The sequence below is a fragment of the Hermetia illucens genome, chromosome 1 (genome assembly GCF_905115235.1).
Source record: "Hermetia illucens chromosome 1, iHerIll2.2.curated.20191125, whole genome shotgun sequence".
In the NCBI taxonomy this organism is placed as follows: Eukaryota; Metazoa; Arthropoda; class Insecta; order Diptera; family Stratiomyidae; genus Hermetia; species Hermetia illucens.
This window is the reverse complement of record NC_051849.1, coordinates 60,132,789-60,156,084: the sequence shown is the minus strand read 5'-3', so window position 1 is coordinate 60,156,084 and position 23,296 is coordinate 60,132,789. Positions and strand designations below refer to the sequence as shown.

Sequence of the window (23,296 nt, the reverse complement as noted above, 5' to 3'; positions counted from 1 at the left end):
ATGTGAACATGATGAACAACCACGACACAAATAGTCTCTAAATATTTATATCTGCACTCTACAACCCTTTTCTGAGAATAAAAGATCCTTCGTGCAAATTTAAATATACCGAAAGAAATAAATATTTGTGGGCCGACCCCCGCTAATCTCGTAAATTTCAACTAAGAAGTGCAAACCAGAGCTGGAATTGTTACAGATTTTTCGCTTATGATTTTTGTCTTTCGAATGAGCTGATTTCATCGAGTTTGGGAAAACTGTGGAACTGAAAAAAAGGAGTAGGCAGAGCATTCTTGTTAGGCACCTCTGGAAATTTTGACAGATTGGAAAGTACAAATTACTTTTACAAGTGCTTTGCATACAACCTAGCCCGATACGGTTACATGTAAAATGAGATAACAATGAAACGTTTTATGACGATTGGTGCACTGTCTGGGTGTTCTCTCTATTTGCTATTGTTAGTGGAAACACGTGGTGTTTTGTTGTTCTATTGGTTAAGTCCCATTGTTGTGTTATCGGAAATGGTAAAAATGAATGAGTTTTCATTAGAAAAACAAATTAAAATACATTTTTTTGGAAAAAAATGAAGTCTGAAGTTGAAATATTAATGTTAATGAAGTGTTCGCGGTAGCAGTTCAGTCTACTATTAAAAAGATTAATGAGACACGCTGCCACGCTTATAGATCAAAAGCGGGAGGAAAACGAGACATGCCAGAACAGAGAACTTATTCGCGAGCCTGTTAAGCATCTTAAAAAATTGTCTGAGCTTGCTACGGATCGACCGAAGCCAGAAAAAAGCCGTAGCTTTTGGAGCGAGACAAAAAAAAATCGCTTGAAATAGGTTTGATAGCATCAACATTGCACAGAGAGAAATTTGAAGAGAATAGCATTGTTTTGTTAGATTGGCCGGCACAGTCCCCAGATCTGAACCCCACGGAACACACTTGGGGTATTCTAAAGCACAAAATAAGAGAGTATAGTGTTACATCCAAAACAGTTCTCAAAAACGTTTTAGTCCACGAATGGAACGCTACATGCGCTCAGCAAAATGCGAATCTAATAAAGCAGTATAAGGCAAATAACAGTTGCTGTAATAAAGACCAAGGGTAGCCTAGCAAAATATTAATAAAATTGTATAAATTATACAACGCAATCTAAAAGAGTTTCATTTCTTAACCCTAAACAAGAAAAAGACAACGTGTAGAGTGCCTAATATATATGGCCAAGGCTGGTAGCAGTGAACATATTCAGATATAGTTCATAGATGAAGCATAGTTCATTGGTAGAATAAAATTTCATTTCGATGCAACAGTTTCACATCCAATTGTGTAGACAAATCATCAAAAGCTCATTGCGCGTTATTAACGTCTATTAAAACTCTGACAACATGGATATCCCGGCTTAAAAGGCATCTCGAAACAGAAATCATCATGACATCGGTAAGAACTGGCTGGCTCTCAAACTGCTGCTTATAAAGTTATTGGCTGCACTTGAACCTAGCATGCGAATTTTCAAACGAGGTCAAGCGGATCATGGTACCTAGTTAGGAATTTAATATTCCAAAGCAAACTACATCGAATAACAATACCACCTAGAATCCCCTCTGACAATCAGGTGAGAGTGAACACTGAAGCCATCCACAACACAACCCTCCGCGACACCTATAAGAGGGAAATGGATGCCGCAATAACCGCAGTCAACAGAGGACCTGGAGATGAAGCATCAACTAATGATCTCACAACCACCTGAAGAACGTTATCATGGATACGGCCACAAATATACTTGGCCCCAGCCGCAAAAGGAGTCGGAACGGCTGGTTTGACGATGAATGTAAGCTAGCAACGGAACGGAAGAATGCCGCATACCGAGTAATGTTGCATTCTCAAAGAACGCGGGCACGCGCAGAGACTTATCACGAACTCCGTCGAGCGGAGAAGCGACTTCACAGACGGAAAAAGGAAGCCTGGGAGAACCAACAAGTCTGTGAACTAGAAAAGTACAGGAAGCAACCGCACCAGGCGCGGAAGTTTTACCAACAAGTCAGCAGGATGAAGCCTTATACACCTCGATGCTCATCCTGCCGAGACAAAGAGGGAAATCTGATTTCCGACAGAATGGGCATATTAGAGCGATGGGTTGAGTACTTTGATGAGCTACTGAACAACCAGAACATCGGCGAGTTGGAGGTCCCGCCAACTGAAGACGACGGACAAATACTGCCACCACCAAGTTTAGGAGAAACAGTCCGTGCAATTCATCGGCTAAAAAATCATAAGTCGCCAGGAGCCGATGGAATTACAGCCGAATTGGTTAAATATGGAGGCGACCAGTTACACCAAGTGGTTCATCAACTTGTGCTCAAGGTATGGGACAGCGAATCAATGCCTGACGATTGGCAGCGAGGCATAATCTGTCTCATACATAAAAAGGGAGATATCACACAGTGCAGCAATTATAGAGGTATCACGTTGCTGAGTACCATCTATAAGATATTCTCCACTATCTTGCTAGGCCGGATAGCCCCATACGCCCAGAACATCATTGGCCCATACCAAAGAGGCTTCACTCCAGGCAAATCGGCAACAGATCAGATTTTCTCTCTGCGGCAGGCGATGGAAAAACTGTTGGAATATGGACAACAGTTGCACCATCTGTTCATCGACTTTAAAGCCGCCTATGATAGCATAGCCAGGGTAAAACTGTACACGGCCATGAGGGAATTCGGTATCCCGACGAAATTAATAAGACTGACTAGGCTGACCCTGACCAATGTGCGAGGCCAGATAAAAGCAGCAGGATCACTCTCAAGACCATTCGACATCAACAACGGTCTACGACAAGGGGATGCGCTATCATGCGTCCTCTTTAACCTGGCCCTCGAGAAGGTGATCCGTGATGCTGAGGTGAATGCAAGAGGTACGATCCTCTTCAAGTCCACCCAACTACTGGCCTATGCTGACGATATCGACATCATGGGAAGAACCACCCGAGACGTTCAAACTGCCTTCATCCAGATCGAGCAGGCGGTAATCGGCGCGAGATCTTGGGCTGCACATCAATGAAGGCAAGACAAAATACATGGTGGCAACGTCAGCACCGAAGACGAATCAACCAACAACATCAAACCGCACTGGTCAAACACAAGCACAAACAAGAATAAGGATAGGGGAATACAACTTTGAGACCGTTGACAATTTCTCCTATCTAGGGTCGAAAATCACAACCGATAACAGCTACGATGATGAAATCCGCGCACGGTTGCTGTCAGCCAACAGAGCCTACTTCAGCTTACAAAGACTGTTCCGCTCGAAACGTCTCACCATAGGGTCAAAGCTCTTACTGTACAAGACTATGATCTTGCCAGTCCTCATGTATTCCTCGGAAACTTGGGTTCTTAGCAAGAAAAATTGCGAACTCTTGGCCGCGTTCGAGAGAAGAATCCTCCGAAGAATTTTTGGCCCCCTACATGAGGATGGACGATTCCGTAGCCTACACAATGACGAAATCTATGAGCGATACCATGACCGTTCGGTTGTGGATAAAATCCGGCTCAATAGGTTACGGTGGGCGGGTCACTTAATCCGTATGGATGAAGATGATCCCGCCCGGAAAGTCTATAAGGGCAATATCTATGGTAGGAAAAGAAGACGAGGCAGACCCTGCCTAAGATGGAGCGATGGCGTGGGCCAGGACGCCAGACAGCTTTTAGGGATATCGAATTGGTGGACCTCGGCGCAAAACCGGGATGTCTGGAGTTCCTTATTAAGGCAGGCCTAGACCGGATACCGGTTGTTGCGCCGTTGATGATGATGATGATGATGAAACTACATCGAATCAGATTAAGCGTTTAACTTTTTTCGATCATTTTCGACTGAGGTATCTCAACATCAAGTTAAGGCTGTTCCATGTTGGTATATGAGGGTAGTACACGGAAAGTAACCGTCACTGTTACTCCAAAGCTCTAAGTTTTCATCAACTCATGTCTACGTTGTTCCATTAGGGTCTCTGGCCTGAGACAATAGCAAATATAGAATCGTGCCATGGAAAGGATGTGTTGATCAGAAGACGGAAGTAACAGTGAATAGGTCACACACTGAAAAAGGATGACAATTCCATTTCGAGTTATGGAAAGAGTGAACCATATTTTTTGATCGTGAAGAAAGACGAAAGGGAACAGAAAGAATGCTGGAAATGATTCGAATGATAGAAAAAGAACAAAATAGACGACTACAACAAGCGAAGATCTGAGATAAAAGGCACATAAAAAGCAAGGAGTTCATTTCCTTGACGATCATGCGATTGATGCAAGAAACGAGTTCCAGACTCTTCGACCTCTTTGGAAAAAACTTTCAATCGAAGTACAGAAATAAAATAATATAAATAATCGTAAAAAGAGGGCTCCTATAACCTCACATGGAAAGTCTACGCTTGTTTGATGCGACAATCAATTCAAATTCAAAGCTGGACTATGGGATATCCTATTGCTTTGCACTTTGCACAACACCGTTAGTGATTCCAACTAAGCGAAGTGCTATTCCACAAATTTCATGGATTCGCGACAATTTTCCAAATTTTATCAAAGTCAACACTGGCAACGAGCATCCGAACCAATGGCTTCTGAATTTGTCCGATCTCAACTCGGACCACCATAATACATATATCTATGTTATCTAATTTATTTTTAACTTTGCCCGTATATTTTCTACGCACACTATATAATTATTCTCAAAATTTTTTTTCTAATTCCTGCCAGAAACATTCAAATCACGTGGAATATTGCATAGATATCTACTGAGAAAATGTAAATACCATAAAAAAGATTGTTGGCATTGGTCAATCATGTCACGTACCGTATTCAATTATTCGTAAACAAAGAAGACAACAATGATCGTCGCTGAATACCGCGTTACTTTTCACAGGGGTTTCGCGGAAAAACTACTTATCGCGCAACGGTGGTAATCGAAAATGAATTTGGTTGTTGATACTCTAATAAACGATTAAAAAATTGATTTTCCATGCCATTTTAATTTCTAATATTTGACCTGTGTAATTGGGGAGTTGGCAGGAGCTATCGGAAGCGGAGGGTATTGCGAAAGGAGGCAATGTTTCTTGGGAATGAGGACATGGGTATAGCAATATCCAGAGAAATTGGACGAAAACAAAGAAAGGACTAGCAGTAGACTCTTCAGTTACACTTATTTCAACAAACATAAAGTTTAGTGAAATTAACCTTTCAAAATCCTTTCCTTTCTGTTGGCACCAAGGACGGAAAAGTGGCAGGGTGCCCTTATATAGTACAACAACCATGGATCGGTTTTAGCAGAACTTGGGGCTCCCCCTCAAGGTCGAGAGGCTTTGTGCTAATATCAAATTCATTAGAAGCAACCATGCTAAGGAAATTCTGTGCCCAGCATCTAGTCACGGTCATGTTACAAAACCAGGTTAATGGTAAGAGAAAAAACGTCATAGTTGCCTTTATGTTCCTGCTATATGATTTTATGTGTCTTCTACCGATGCAAGAACAAAAAGACCTCTGTATACAAAGTCAAGTTACCTTGGACTCTTAATCGGCTGTGATGCGAACGCTCAGCATAGTTGCTAGGGATGTAGCAAATGCAATCCTAAAGGAGAAGCTATTTGATTTAATTAAAGCAACTGGCCTGATGGCTGCGAACATGGGGTGTACCCCGACCTTGGTTGCGCCAGGAAGAAGTAAAGTAATTAACCTAACAATTTCCTTTCCTTTGGAGGAATCTTGGGGAAAACTTTAAACGTTTATATCTCCGTTAATATTGAGAATTTCGCAAAAAGGAGCTTAATTTGTGATCACTGCTATCGGAGGAGGGTCTGAGCTTCAAAATGGTATATATACCACCATTACTTAGAATTTAGTTTGACTATGGCGAGAAAACTATAGATTGTAATACAAAGATGAAATTCTAGGAAAACAGGATGGACAAAGTTTAATACCTTTTTGGTAACAAAGTTCAGCTCCCTAAGTAACTAAAGACTTATTTGGCGATAAAGGCTCAATAGCACACTTTTAGAGCGCTTTGGAAAGGCTTATTCAATTACCCGAGGCAAACTCGGTAAAACGGTTTCCTAGTCGAACTGGGAGCTGAAAAAACTCAGGAAATAAGCAGATAAATACAGAATCGTGCTTGTAAAAACAATAGGAACGAAGACGAAATGCTGCTAAAAACATCGAACTTATCTTGGCAGAACTAAACAAACATATTGCAAAGTTTATCCTTTTTAGCCATTCTGATGATATGTTTGAAGTAGGTGTTAGCAAATGATACGTACCCATTCTGCAACGAGGAAGCGGAATCCACAGGATATGGTGCTAGTGTACATCAAGAAATAGGAAATCCAACGATACATGAACAAATCTGGGATACTCCGTTAGACGATTGCGTCTAGCACAGTGAGTGCCTGTGTACTCAGAGCGCATACCTTTCCTCTGCCTCTTACACACAACAAACTTATAGTATTTTCTTTATAAATATGAGGAATCCTAAGTTTACATCTATTTTATATAGAACAGGACCAAATGGAGAGCAATTTTTACTTTTTTTGCCCACAGACTTCTCCGCTTTGGGCATAGCACCCAAGTATTCAAAAAAGGTGACCAACGGTTTCGGCCAAGTGCGACATCAAGTAGATGTAGATTTAGGATCTCATATATTCCAAGCAAAGAATTTCGCTTTAGCCTAGCTTGGATTTAAGTACTGATGGTTTTAGGTTAAATATAATTCGTACCCAAGCCGTGTTTACGATTTTATAAAAAAGAGCGATTTCGATCCGTTATCACTTTCGGCTGCTCCCGTGGTGAGGCAGCGCTTTATGATTTCTCTACCCTGGACGTCTTTTTTTGTTGGAAAAAAATAGTAGCTTAAATTTAACTTGTTCCTGTAAAAAGACGTCGTAAAATATAATATCAGTATCACATTGAAGTGAACAATCTGATATACTAAAGGCCCATATAAAGTTGCGTGAATACAACCTCGTTCGATCAAATAAATTAAATGAAAACTGGGATTCACCCTCCTCAGTTATTTGCATCAAAGATTGCAAAATCTCCCACACTTGAAGTGCAAAAATTTTCGGTTTCCGACTTGTGTACACCGGCAATTATATTAACAAATCGCGAAACCGAAAACTTGGCGCTTCAGGTATGAAAGGTTTTGTTTGCTTCTGTGAGTATATTTGAGTGCAGAACTAATCTATTTGTACGTAGCCCGTTATGTATATGCGTTTAGCATGTCACTACTCACTTTAATGATATTGATATTTAGTTGCAGTAGATTTACACGGTAAAGTCAACTTTGAGTTACTCTAACTTTATTAGTAATAGTACGATTTTGATCAAACTTGGAGATAATAGGCTTCATATTTTATTCTATACTACTGCCAACTTTTATATCTCTGGGATAAACTTAAAGGGGTTTTTTTACTCAATTTCCCCAAAAACATGGTAATATACTATTATTTACTTAATTGAGCAAATAACAACATGGAGATTTTGAGGCCTGGACACCGTATAGAGGCAGCTTCATGATTTTTTTTCAGATTTTTGAGTTGGGTAGTTTCTCAGAATGGGTTCGCTAAAGAAATCATCACTTTCCACCCCTCCCACTCCCCGCCTTTCTAATAAATCTCAAAACTAAGACCGACTTCGAAAAGTACTACCTTTCATTTTATACCCAACATGACTATATTCGGTGAAAAAAAATTATACACGCCCCTTTTGCATGAACGGGAACCCTCCCCCCCTGCTTCTTTTACAAGTTTCATAACTTGATTTCGAAAAAAGTGAATGTTGATGAATCAGATGATGATAAGAGACCGACGAATTCCGCTGATTGGTTTCGCTTTTCCCTAACGGAAATTCTAATCCACAGATTCCTACGTTTTTAAATTGCCTCTCAAATTAAGAGTATAGTGACTTATAGCGTCACTCGAAGCAACAGAGCAAGTTTTCACTTTGGGGCTGTCATTAGAAAACTTGAATATGTCTATCAGTTGCATCATCTTATCATCGACTTTAAGGCCACCTATGATAGCATAGTCAGAATAAAGCTATACATGCCCATGAAAGAATTCGGTATTCCAACAAAGTTAGTAAAACTGATTAGACTGACCCTGACTAATGTGCAAAGCCAAATAAAAGTAGCATTATTTGCTTCCAAACGTTTTACCATCAATAACCTTACATTCCTTTTTTAACCCGGCTCAAGAAAAAACGATATGCGACGCCGAGATGAATATTACGCGCTACCCACTTTGAGTCTACCCAACTGGATATCGGCTTATGGGAAGACAAATATTTGTACACAACCTCCCATCATCTAGATCGAAAAGGCGAGCGAGATCTTGAGCTGCAGCTGAGTGCTCCAGCACCAAAAACAAAAATAACATTCAATAGTATCAGTTGATCGAAAACAATAAAGATATATTGAACTGGAGTTTAGGAATGAACTTTGCTTGTTGTAAAAGGCGACCAAAAGTGATATACATTTTTGAGCTAGTAATGTGAAAATTTCAAAACTCTCTCATCAAAAATGGTTTTTGATTATATTATGGATTGTGTGATGGTGGGACTCTGGAAAGTATTCTTCTCCTTTTTGGTAATCCTGGTGGAAGAGAATCATCCATTCTGTTATGACCGTGCTCTCCTCAGTCCAACACCGTCTGCTTAGAACGAGTAACCTAATTACAAGCTCGACCCCATTACCAAGGATTTCAAAATATCATTTCATTACTAAATTACCCTCAGTATCTGCACCGTAATGAAATTCTTCCTCTTCTTGAGCCTTTGTTCCAATCCGGATCGGGGTCGGCTTGTCTTGATCGATTGCGCCATTTTGTTCGGCCTGATCTAGATGCAGCCGAGAGGCTTTCAAATCACCATCCATCGTATCAAGCCACCGTTGCTTCGGCCTTTTTTTGGTCGTTTTCCCATCGACTACGATGCTCCTACCATCGTGTGCTAAGGCACTTCATTCAAGACCATAACGGTAGACTAGAAAGCAATGTGGTCATCATTGCGCTCACTCGTGATTATTACCGTGGTTTGAGTCAGGTACTGATTCATAGCTGAGTTGACTGAAATCCACATCCAACCACGAAACAGATCTGTCACCAGTGAAAATTGACTGACGACCTCCCATTGCGACATCCCCCCCCCTATTGCCCACTAAAAGAAAATACATTTATTCTTTGAGTTTGAAAAAATAAACATTTACACAAATATATGTTTTTTTCTTTTTTTATCTAAGCTTACTTCATTTTGTGGAACCTGACGTCTATTTTGTGGAAATTTCAACTTAAGAAGAATAGATGCCTTGATCAAATCAAAAATGTATAAACATTGTAAAAACGTCGGACTAATCACATTTTGTGAAACACAAAAATGCTGCCCATAGAAGCTGATTACTGTTAATCATGCTCTGATTACTGTTAATCATGTTCGGTTAAAACGTATTATTATCTCTAATATTCTCAATTATTTTAATTCAAGAGCTAGAAGGAATTTAGTTCTAACAAAAAACTCCTGAATATGATATTTAAACACTAAAGTCCTAAGTGAGTAGAAAAAACAGAATGCAAATCACCACTAATATAATCCACTTTACCTGTAATCCGTATGAATGAATTTTTGATTCTTCGATGTGTCGCGCTGTTGAACAGACATGATATCCACGTTATTCATTTCACTGAAAAAGAAATAACGAAGTTAGCATTGCTTCAATATACTACATAACAGAATGGAACCACGCAAAGAAAAATGCACACATTTAAACACGTTTATTGATTGAAATATGAAACAAGTAAAATATTTACAATTGAATTTAATATGAGTTTAACATTTGCACAAGATATTCAGGGAAGTACTGAAATGAAAGATGTTCACTCAGATAAATTAAAACGCAGAAAACAAATAAGTCCAAACTACATCACTAGTAAATATAAGCATGTCTTCTGGGTCCCTCTTGCACCCTGCCTCCACCTGACGAATACTTTTTTGACCCAGACTGAAATAATAACAAGTTCAAGATTTTGTCGATGATCTCCAAAACTGGTTCTTTCCATTCGAGAAATTGCTGAAACGTACGGGAAATCGAATAAAAGGTAAACACAAACTTCAAGAAAGAAGTTACATGTGACTATTTAGTTTTCATTTTATGGCAATGATAGATATTGATCGTTCTATGTGAACCTAATTGTGGCTGGCATACGTACATCTGACTGATTTCATTCGATACGTTTAACTCAAGGTGAAATGAGTATTCTATTTAGAACTAGACTTATGACCTAGAAAGAAGTGTTTAAGAAACTTTGATAAACAATTCACTTTGCTTTCTTATCCATCATATGAATGAGTATTAAGAACCTGCATTGGAGTTCTGATCATATTGGCTGGTGACTGACCGCCATGGTCCAGACTTGAATATTGTTTCACGTGATCCGCTCTTTTGAATAAAACAGAGACAACATTTTAAAAATTGCTGAAGAGAAGTGAGAGTACAAATAAGCATATCATATTCATTCCGAAGTATCACATTAGTACGATGTGTTGATTTGATTTTTGAAAAATTATCTAATAATGAAATAGTTTTTAAATGGCATCCTATCCTTATTCAAACCTGTTGGTTCGACTGTTTATCTAGAAACTGTACACCCAGTCAATCGATTATGTTTCTGAGTGCGAAGTTGCGTCAGTGTTAAATTGCTCGCACCCCGGCTCCAAATACTGGTCCCACATCAGTTTATAAAACACCCAGCTTATCGTTTGCACAATGTTTATTAAGATGATAATGAAAATGACCATATTTTATGTTAAATTTCACCCGACGTTGAGTGTCGAAAATCGAGACATTTATATAGAAGCGGTCAATATTTTTTGTTTGTAATCATAATTTTCCCATATTTATACTATCCGACAACTGGTTTTAACTGCATATTAAACTAAAAATAACCGGAAATAAGGAAAAAATAATGCACTGAAGAAAAGCAAAAGCTTTCGATATTTAGTTTCGCCGAACTAGAAAAGGTGTTAATTTTCGAAAATAGAAAGAAAATATGCCCATTATGATGACAGATATAATCATTTCCACCAGTGCGATGATAGATGCCATTATGAATCACCGCGCCTAAAAACGGGACAAAATGTACCAATTGATCCTCCAGGTTGGGAGTTGGGTAGGGCTGACAACCCTACACGGAAAACCGATATTACGAGGCCACAGAAGGAGCCTCGGGCAGGATGCATTCCAAATCGACGAACTAGGCAACGACAACAGATTTAGGATTTGCGCATTTTCTCATGGAACGTACGCTCCCTGTACAGACCGAATGTTGCTGAGCAGCTAGCCAATAAACTGTCCCAATATAAGGCTGATGTAACAGCGTTGCAAGAGATGCGATGGACCGGTTTCCTGGAGAAGAGCCGCTACATCATATATTATAGTGGCGATCCAGTAAGCCATGTGCTCGGAATAGGTTTCTTAGTCAGCCAAAAAATGAAACCTGCTGTTATCGCCTTTTAAAATATGAGCGAAAGACTATGCACTCTGCCTTTGCGAGGCGAATTTAGAAATATAAGCCTCATAAACGAGGAGAAGACTGCAGAGTCGGAGAAGGATACCTCTACCAGACAGTAGAACGAACCCTCGAAGCCTGTCCTAAGTGTGATATCAAAATCATACTTTGAGATTTTAACAGCCAAGTAGGGAAAGAGCCCGTATTCAGGCGATACGTTGGCTTCCACAGCTCACACCAAAATACAAATGATAACGGACTGCAGATCATTCAATTAGCAGTGTCACACGAAATGGTCATTGGAAGTATCTAGTTTGCGCGGAAAGCGGTCCACAAACATAGATGGGTCTCTCCAGACGGGACCACTTTCATCTAAATTTACCACGTGCTGATTGAACGCCGCCTTGATGAATGTCAGAACATATACAGCAGCCAATATAGACTTGGACCACTATCTCGTTGGCATGGTGCTCCGAGCTCGAATTATGACACCACCCAGAATCTCCTCTGACAATCAGGTGAGAGTAAATACTGAAGCCATTCACAACACAGCCCCCCGCAACACCTGTAAGGGCGAAATGGATGCCGCAATAACCGCAGTCAACAGAGATCCTGGAGATGATACATCAAAAAATGATCTTCACAATTACCTCAAGAACGTTATCATTGATACGGCTACAACGATACTTGGCCCCAGCCGCAAGAAAAGTCGGAACGGCTGGTTTGACAATGAATGTAAGCTAGTTACGGAACGGAAGAATGCCGCATACCGAGTAATGTTGCATTCTCAAAGAACGCGGGCACGCGCAGAGCGCGAAGCTACTTCACAGACGGAAAAAGAAAGCCTGGAAGAACCAAGTCTGTGAACTAGAAAAGTACAGGGAGCAAACGCACCCGGCGCGAAAGTTTAACCAACAAATCAGCAGGATGAAGCCTTGATGCTCATCTTGCCGAGACAAAGAGGGAGATCTGATTTCCGACAGAATGGGCATATTGGAGCGATGGGTAAGGTACTTTGATGAGCTACTGAACAACCAGAACATCGGCGTGTTGAAGGTCCCGCCAATTGAAGACGACGGACAAATACAGCCACCACCAAGTATAGGAGAAACAGCCCGTGCAATTCATCGGCTTAAAAAGCATAAGTGGTCCGGAGCCGATGGAATTACAACCGAATTACATAGTTAAATTGGAAGCGACCAATTACACCAAGTGGTTCATCGACTTCTGCTCAAGGTATGGGACAGCGAACCAATGCCTGACGATTGGCAAAGAGGCATCATCTGTCTACGGTCTACGACAAGGGGATGCCCTCTGATGCGTCCTGTTTAACTTGGCCCTGGAGAGAATGTTCCGTGATGTTGAGGTAAATGCAAGGGGTACGATCCTTTTTAAGTCAATCCAACTACTGGCCTATGCTGACGATATCGACATTATGGGAAGAACCACCCGAAACGTACAAGCTACCTTCATCCAGATCGAGCAGGCGACCATTAATGCGAGATCTTGGGCTGCACATCAACGAAGGCAAGACAAAATATATGGTGGCAACGTCAGCACCAAAAACCAACCAATCAACAACATCAATCCGCACTGGTCAAACGGGAAGAATAAAAATAGGAGACTACAACTTTGAGACCGTTGATAATGACTCCTATCTAGGGTCGAAAATTACAAACGATAACAACTACGACCATGAAATCCGCGCATGGTTGTTGGCAGCCAACAGAGCCTATTTCAGCTTACAGAAACTGTTCCGCTCGAAACGTCTCACCATAGGGTCGACGCTCTTACTGTACAAGACAATGATCTTGCCAGTCCTCATGTATTCCTCGGAGACTTGGGTTCTTAGCAAGAAAAATTGCGAACTCTTGGCCGCGTTCGAGAGAAGAATCCTCCGAATAATTTTTGGTCCCCCAGATGAGGATGGACGGTTCCGTAGCTTACATAACGACGAAATCTATGAGCGATACCATGACCGTCTGGTTGTGGATAAAATCCGGCTCAATAGGTTATGGAAAGTCTATAAGGGCAATATCTATGGTAGAAAAAGAAGACGAGATGGAGCAATGGCGTAGGTCAGGACGCCAGACAGCTTTTAGAAATATCGAATTTGTGGACCTCGGCGCAAAACCCGGATGTCTGGAGTTCCTTATTAAAGCAGACCTAGACCGGATACCGGTTGTTGCGCCGTTGATGATGATGATGTTATATTCTATGCGGTGTAGATACGTGAAAAGTTCATCACTTCAGCTTTCTATGGTCTACGTAGACGCTTATTAGAAATAGATCTTCAAACAAGGCACCCATGAAAAAAGCCATATGATCTGGGTTGAATCTTGTATTATGGTTGTAAAAATTTGGCATCGATTGAGATTCCCTCAAAGCAGATACCAACATAAGTATAATAAGAAATTATTTGGAGCCGTCTATTGGCAGGCTGATTCCTCTCGCGATTCACCCAATTTTGCGAGATGATTCTATGCAAAAAAAAATTACACACTAATATTAAAATTACTACCTGCCTCCTTTACTAGGTAAGGGCATATTTGCAACGAATGCAGTTTCCGACTTTAAACTGGCTCGCAGATAGTCCAGATTTAAATCCAGCTGAAAACTACTGTGGTATTTTAGGAAAATATATGTGAATGGCAGAAACCCCAAAGCAAAATTTAACTTAATCTCACTCAATTACTTTGATTTAATGCTAAATAGAATCAAGGCAATATTGAAATGAGGGAGTGGGCCCAGCAAATATTAATGTTAATATTTATTGAAATAAAAAATTTCACAATCGGCTATTCCAAGACGACTCTTTTCCTGCACGTAGAGCCCGAACTACAAGTTTCTTTAACAGTGAAATTTAGTTTTCTTGCAAATGTTATTTTCACTGTTTTTACAAGTCATAAAACTAAAGAATTAGTTCGGTATTGAAACAGTCCTGATCAGTGCCCAATGAAAAACAAATGGCAGATAGTAGGACCTGAAATAAGAGAACAAAACGGAGGGCTGTGTGAAGTTTATGTAATATTATTATTATTGCCGTAATGTTCACACAGGTAAAATTGATAGACAAGGGGTAGCGTCCTCAAAACTACAATTTTTAGTTTTAAATGTAAATATATATTTCGGAAACGACTTACTCCCTTCATCAGTACAAAGCTACTGAGATTTGTAGTAGTAGAAATGAAGGTCGGAAACAACACTTCCTTTATTTTTAGAAGTCAACTTTTTGAAAAATATTTCCCTAAGAGAGAAAGAATGTTTCAAATAATTAGACGGTTTTTGCTAGTATTTTTATTTTATTCGCATGTATCGATAAAAATGAAAGGATTTATGAGCAAATAACTTGCGTCGCATCATGATCCTGGGATTTTTCACTAATATAATAATAATCGTTGGCGCAACAATCCATATTGGATTAGGGCCGTGAAGTGTGTTAGAGCACTTCATTCAATACCGAAACGGTACACCACAAAATTACAGTACCCTGGGAGGCAATGTGGCCGGCATTGCGCTCGCCTTGGTTTATTAACCTGATTTGAGTCAGGTACTCATTCACAGCTGGGTCGAATCACGATACAAATTCCACTACAACCAATGAGATTTGAACCACGACCTTCTGTACGATAGCCTTGTGCTCTAACCACTAACCAAATTCGAATGATTTGGTTCTTCCTTTCCGTTCGGCGAGATCAAAAGGGAGACACAAAATTAAATATTTACGTGTCTCATTCACCCAATTCATTCTTTCATTCCAAGAAAAACCAATACTATCATGACACCTAACTCAAGGATACTTTTTTAACATTGACATTGAGCTCACATTGCCAATCGGATTTCCTACTTCCACGAACGTTATCACTTGTTCCAGACAAATAAAACAATTTTCAGTCAGATAACATGTTACTATAGTTGAAAAACATGACTGTTACCTCTAGGCGATAGCAAATTTCTTAAATTTCAATACAAAATTCTATTTTTGATTAACAAGCAAAATGAAGTTGAAAATTCTGACACCTACGTTTTTCGAATACAAACAGTTGAAGTTGAATAACAATAACTGCTTTTACTCTCCGTAGATCTGACAAAGCTTACTCATTACAGGTGTTATTATGATTCTTTTATAACTTTTCTATTATCTGCCTATTGCTACTTCCCATGAATCAAGCAATTCAATCGATGTTAGTGTTTATTACGTTCGCTATGATAAGCAGGCACGGAAATTTATGTTTTCCGAAACATTCGCGATAATTTCAGGGACAAGAAATCAAACTGCTTTACCTGGTTTCTCGGTTGCTATGTTCAGAGTATGAAATTCGTCAGCGCATCAAAGGAAATTAAATAGATCGCAACATCGAAATTTTTGTTTTATCTGCAAAATTTGATATCAAGATAATTTTTTTTACTTATACACTATATATTCACCTCATAGAATAACGTTGTTTATCTTTATTCAGAGCATTAGTCCGCTCTGCTTTGCCGTAATTCTCAAGCAATCACTCCGGTGAGGTTGATATGACTAGTCACCATAATATGCGGATACTGAATTGCAATTCTCAGCGGAAATGGACTCATTTAAATTGTCAGAGTTATCAAGCGGAGTAAAGAATTGACTATGCCCAGAATCATTTTATGCAACTCCTGCATTTCGAAACTGGAACGTTTATCACGAAGGGAAAAATAGAAGTAACAGAGTCCGAAGACAGGAAGTATTGATTACGAAAATTGTTTTAAAGTTGTGTTATATGCGGTTGCTGTGGTAGGGGCCTATTGGTTCTCGTAATGGAAAAACTGCTTCTTTGTATCGACACTTGCTGAAAATATGTGGTCAAATATGTTCTATTTTCCAGTTTGGTTCCTGATTTAACGCACCAAGTTCCCACAAATGAGAATACATAGCAACCAACACAGTAGCTATAACAGCGCCCACCAAACAATTTAGCATCGTGATCATGTGTGGTAGTCATAATCAACTACCCTCGTCATCACCCTGTAGACCATCATTAGAATCCCTGTTTACCTGCTGCATATTGTCTTACATGAAGCTTTCAATAGTGTTCATAAAGAATATATCTGGAGTGCAAGAGATGAGTTCCGGGAATATAATAATAGCGCAGTAAAGTGTGTAATGCCAAACACTACATTCGAAGTGAAATCTGATAATTTGTCACCTATGCTATCTGTATCTGGAGATTATGAAGAAGTGCAATCGACAATGATATCGATTTTCAAACACTTCAATTATATAGGTGATATCCGCTTCGTTTCTCACCAAGTCTTGAATCATTTGCCAATGACTTTTAAACTGAGAAATGTGACAAGGAGAGTAGGGATAAACGTGAGCACCAACGAAACTCACTTCCACAATCGAACATATTATCCCGCATCATCAATCGCATCGCATCAACAAAAAGACTTGAAAATTTTGTGTTGATTAGTTCTATCGGGTTAAAAAAACACATGAGGCACGAGTTTGTCTCATAAAAATGTAACCTGCTACCAACTTCCCCAACCCTATTTTGTCCTAATTTAATCGCGTAATAGCTACTACGATAATAATGATATAGACGGAAAAGGTATTCACTGGCACAAGAAATATTTTACCACTGTGTTCGCTTTTTTAGGTTTTGTGCAAAACAAAACCTTATTAAAATGGGTTCGATGTCTGTCTGTCTGTCACAGCCACTTACTCGAGAACGATTTGAGCTATTGTGGCGAAGTTTGGTGAAAGCATGTAGTCTGTGAACTCCTTTGGATGGAGGATGGAACTTTTTTCACAAGACATGGTCATATATACATAGTATTAGTTAGTCCTTTTCAAAATTGGTACTAATGTTAACATTGGTTGAAACGATTTGATTTTTCATTTCTTTTATATTTACTAATTTGATATAATGTAGTCTCAAGTACCATCCCTCAATTTTTCTCGCATATTTACCGTCAACGGTTCAACATGCGCAATGATTTTTCTCCATCAAGAATTTCGAACAATGCGCTGGGAGCTAAATCTCCTATAAACAGTCTTCTTGCCTAAGATATTAAAAGCCCATATAAAAAGGGTGCTGCACCGAAATTTCCTTATTTGAAAAGATCATAAAACAATAACTATTGGAAATGCCATTTAAAGTTTTTGGAATTACTTTTTGAAATTAATATCTTGAAGGTGACCTCCGTTCTAGTAAATAATTGAGAAAGTCTAAATTGAAGGTTTTATTCCACTTTGTATACCAAGGATTTGGGATATCCCAATTAAAAAATCACAAGGTGCTAAGAATAGCGAGCGTGCTGCCCACTCAATATAACCCCTGAAAGATAAGGAAAATGTTCGCGCAAGAGAGCCATTGACGTTCATGCCATGTTAGCTGTGGCGCCATCTTGTTGGAACCACACATCCCTCACATTCATTTCTTCAAGTTTAGGAAGGAAAAATTCTTCCATCATCCGGATATAAAGGTCAGAAGTAACTGTAATTGAATCGTCATTTTCTTCAAAAAACCAGAATCCAATAATGCCAGTTCTCGATAATGCACACCAAACTGTCACACGTTCTGCATGCAGGGGCTGCTCGTGAAATTCTCGGGAATTCGTGCCACTTCAATATTGCATGTTTTGTTTATTAACGCATCCTGGCAGATGAAAATGTTATTTATCGCTGAAGAACACAAGCGCGTCATGAGGCAGGTTTTCAACAAAGGCTTCACAAGACCTTTTCCGTGAATTGAAATCGCGTGTATTAAGTTTTAGCACCACTGGCAGCTTGTATGGATGAAATTTGAGGTCTTCATGAAAAATTCGTCTTACTGTGCGATCAGAAAACCTAATAGCAAGTGAATGTTTGCGTACAAATCACTTGGGCGATTTCAAATCGCTTTCTATACCTTTTCGACGTTCTCTGGATTCGCCTGGTTTTTTTGACGGTCCTGGCTTTTTTACACACTCTGCCAATATCCATAAAAGTGTCCACCCACTCAACAATCGATTTTCGATCAGGAACAGGAGCTGCAGGCGCCATTTGAATTTTTTTTCTAAATGTATGCTGAGTTGCAATAATCGAACGATTGTTAGAAAAGTAAGTCGCTACGGCGACCGCACGCTCTTCCCTTGTCCACTACATAGTCGTTACAAAAAATGTTAGACTGTGCCCTTTTGAATGTGCACACGTCCACTTCAGTAAGATTAATAGCCGCTGTGTGGCGCGTTATTCAAATAAGGAAGTTCCCGTATCGCACCCTTTGTATACATATATAACGAAAGTATTCTGACGAGCCGTAAATTATTTAGTTTTACATATGTGTATATATATAATAATAATCGCAACAATCCATATTGGATCAAGGCCTTGAACTGTGTTAGAGCACTTCATTCAAGACCGTAACGGTACACCACAGTACATTGTGGGAGGCAATGTGGTCAGCATTGCGCTCGCCCGAGATTATTACCCTGATTTGACTCAGGTACTCATTCACAGCTGAGTCGACTGGTGTCCAAAATCCAGTCACGATAACTAAATTCCTCTGCCCCCAGCGAGATTTAAACCGCGACCTTCCGCTACGACAGCCCAGCGCTCTAACCACTTGAGCCATCCGGACACTATATACATACCCAACGAAGAAAGCCTCCACTCAATAATTTTGTCAAATCGGTTTTCCGAAGTATCTTAGTGGTGGGAAAATATATTAAATCACTCCAAAAGTATCTTATAAGGTAACTTTTGCTAGCATAGTATATATTTATTGCACCTCTTGAGAAAAATGCGATGACCGGCACTTTTCAAAAAAGGATGCCATCCACGTACGACAGCTCGGAAGCAAACAGATCAAGTTTCTGTTAATGCTTGGATTCTGTTGGCATGTAATCTTGGTATGCTTAACAGAAAGAGGGAAATAAGTGCTGAAAATCGCAAAAGCCATTATATTTGCATTTAGTTACGCTGCTTTTAAAAGAAAGGGTTTCGATTATCAATTTCAGAACATCAATCAAAGTGGATATAAAGTCAATTTCAAAACGTTCAAACTCTAAGCAAATTTATGTCACTTACTATATGCGTGGCAATTCACTATATTATGTCACTCACTATATGCGTGGGGTTCGATGTGTCCACCAAATTTTGTTCCAACCGATGCAGCCGCTTTGTAGAAAAGTGCACATGACAGATCGGTAAACCGATTATAAGGTTTTGTTTTACACAAAACCTTAAAAATCACCGAACATTTGAGGAAGGGACAATAAGATAAGAAAGTCAGATAATCAGTAATCAAGCATATAATCAACAAAAACCACAACATCGCCACGGACAATTGCAAAATGCTGCACACTGTTCGATGTTAATAGAAATCTCTCATCACAAACGTTTAGAAATCTCCTAACTACCTGACAATAAAAAAATCACTAACGACATTCGTAATGCTTCTCCGCAGCTCTTTCCTCTAATCAACCAGTAAATAAACGCCAAATTACCACGTGCAAATATGGGGCCACAGCAAAAACGCTTGTTACGGAGTTCATCAAATATGTTTTGGTGTAAAGAAATCAAAGGTGGTATTCGCGAGAATGATCCTTATCCGAAACGTTGTTGATACTTTTTCAGCAATTGAGTTTCAAAATTTGCAAGTTTCTAGCCCACAAATTTCTACCTTTCTAGGACTTTGTTTTAAGATTGCAAGGAGGTAGACGGGGCAGTAGCCCTGTCGATTCTATCAACACCAAGTGGCCGAGGAGAACCTTCAAGTGGTGGCACCGGGTAACACTGTATACACATTGACTTCCTGGTCGTAATACGATCAGACCCGGGTCTGCACAAGAACTCATCGTCTTCGACCAAGAAGCCTCACCAGGATGGGAGCCAGGATAACCCACTGAGTTCATACGTCTGAGGAGAATTCATGTGTTCTCGGCTCGGTTATTTGCGGTTGCCCCCATTGTGTGGGTTTAATGGGAATTGTGGTTACGCCATATCGCGGACAAAAACTGTCGGGCCTCAAGCGGGGAGTTGCACTTACAATTCGAATACCGCACTCGGTATACCGTTGTTGATTGTCACCGCAGACTTTGATTGCGGCTACAAAATCAATTCGTGTCTTAAGACAACCGTGGGGTTAGATCTAAAAGGCGGGAACTCATATTAAACCACTTGGACGTAGGGCGTTCTATAACAAGCCGGGAATACTTGAATAGTGTATCCTTACAAACCAGATAAAGGCACAATTGATATATGGAAGTAGTACATGGAAACTGACCACTGTTATTCAGAAACTCCAAGCTTTCATGAGTTCGTGTGAGCTTGGAGTTTCATTATAATCAAATAAGTACATACATGTTAAACATATAAATAATGTGTTCATCCTAAACAAACAAGCATTGCCTATTACCGTTGGTACTTACGTACATAGGGTTAAATTTCTAAAATATGCTAATATACTATTATTAACTATTTTCGTGCAGATATTGGAACGGGATTTATTTGGAGGCCTAGATTTCGTACAGATGCATTGTTGTGATTTTTTTTCAGATTTTTCGGTTCGATACGAGAACGAGATCTGTTTCATTTTTTCAGACCTAACTCCCCATTGTTTCACCCAATATTAAAAATAGGATCAGTTTTAAAAAGTACTAATTGAGCCCATTCATTTAATACCTATATTTTGTGAAAAAATACTTTACACCAGCCTTTCACATATCTTAATGGTGTCATTAGCTGCATGTAAAAGAACACACGAATTTTCGTAATAATCGGTTCAGCTGTTTCCGAGTTAATCGAGTACGACAGACAGACAGCCGAATAGAGAGTGAATCGATTTGAATACGGTTTTACATCACACAAAACCTTGAAAATGGAATTTGGACAGACGCGACGACTATAGGGATTATTGATGTGATCTATGCAGGAAACCACAAATTCTCTCCGATCCGGTTTCGATTCATAAATTGGCGATTTCAGCACGTAACAGCTTCCCTAAGCTAAGGATTAAGATCTAATTTATTGACATATAGTCGCGGACATTGATTTCTACACAAGTAGTCTAACTGCACTTGAAGAGCCGTAATAGGGTAATACTGAATGTCCGCTAATTGATATTTTTTTCTGAGCATAAATTGAAGTTTGATGATTTGAATTAAATCAGTTCATATTAAGTTTTGCAACTGACGATTTGAGTGTAATTACGCGGTATTTCTAGCGATTAAATTATTTTAAATAATAAAAACTTGCCTTCTCTATTCGCTAGTGTTAATTTATTGGTCTTGCAAGTCTAGTAGACTTAGCACTGATGAAGCGAACAAGTGGTTCCCGAAATATCGGTATTTGCAAGACCAATAAATTAACGCTAGGGAATAGAAAAAACAAATTTTTATTATTTAAAATAACCTGACGATATTACTATGTTTAACTCAGAAATGCGACGTTGTAGAAAAAAATGACAGAAAGTATCAAAGTGAAAATTCTTGTACTATGTTTGGAAAATCTAAGTTCACAATTGAAGTTGCATTTAGTAGGCTTAACTCTTAACTTAACTCTTAAAGGTTTATAGGGCTGCTAGGTCTATTGAGAAAACAAGTCGCGAAACCGGGAGCTGGACGCTCCAGGAAGGGAAGGTTTTGTGTATTTTATTTATTTATGTGCATTTGTCCCATTAGAACATAGTAATATATGCATATACAGGGTGCGGCAACATAACTTCCTTTTTTCAAAACTCAATAAAAACTATTGTATGTATCAGAAAATATTTATTTATTTTTTATAATGTAGGTACATGTCTAAAGTTTTTATTTACATTGTTTTGAAGATCAAATCTGTTAGGTGACGTCCCCCATTCTCAATACATTGCGTAAACTGATTTCTGGCGTTTGTCATGACTCTTGTTAGCATAGCAGATGTTATGTTGGCAATTTCTTCTTGGATGTTGGTCTTCAAATCTTGTAGGGTTCTTGGGCGGTTCACATAAACATGGGATTTCAAAAAACCCATAGAAAAAAATCACAAGGGGACAGATCGGGAGAGCGTGCCGGCCATTCCAAATCGCCTCTAATTGAGATAAGGCGCTCTGGAAAGTGTTCCCTCAAAACAACCATCGATGCTCTTGAAGTGTGGACTGTTGCACCGTCTTATTGGAACCAAGTGTCCCCCAAATCCAAATTTTCTAGCCGTGGGAAAAAAAATGCTGTAGCATGTTTACATACCGGTCCGAATTCACTGTCACTGTAACCTCATTTTCCTCAAAAAACCAGGGACCAATAATTCCAGCTGAGGAAATTGCACACCACACTGTGACTTTGGATGAATACAAAGGCTTTTGATGCAATTCTCGAGGGTTGGTGTCAGCCCAGTAGCGCATGTTTTGTTTGTTAACCGACCCACACAAATGAAAATGGGCTTCATCGCTAAAAAAAAACAATAGCACCCTCGGGAACGACATCAAGAAGAAGCTCACACGCGTTCATCCGAGAATTGAAGTCACGTTCTGAATGTTCCTGCACTATCGCCATCTTATAGGGATGAAAATGAAGATCATCACGAAGAATTCTTCTCACAGAACGATCGGATAGTCCAAGGGCAGATGCGTGTTTGCGCGCAGAACGCCGTGGCGATCGCAACATTGACGCTCTCACTGCTTCAATGTTCTCAGGTGATCTAACGGGCCGAGAGACTCCAGTTCTTCCTTTTGTCGCACTTGCAGTTTGTCTGAATGTAGTGACCCATGTAACAATTGATTTGCGGTCTGGGACGGAAGCCAACGGGGCTAAATTAAAGCGATTC

At 39.6% G+C, this 23,296-nt stretch overlaps 1 protein-coding gene across 3 annotated transcripts in view; it reads right to left on the bottom strand.

Annotated features, from left to right (window-relative positions):
• LOC119661508 (cyclin-Q) overlaps nt 1-23,296 on the bottom strand; it is a 31,146-nt gene that overhangs the window by 5,627 nt on the left and 2,223 nt on the right. For 2 of the 3 annotated variants that reach the window (XM_038070876.1, XM_038070878.1), the window contains exon 2: nt 9,636-9,716. In XM_038070876.1, coding sequence (XP_037926804.1) covers nt 9,636-9,712 — 77 coding nt within the window. In that variant the 5' untranslated portion in view covers nt 9,713-9,716. Of the gene's footprint in view, nt 1-9,635; nt 9,717-9,843; nt 9,901-23,296 lie in introns of those variants that run through there. The other variant, XM_038070877.1, reaches the window with a different exon arrangement.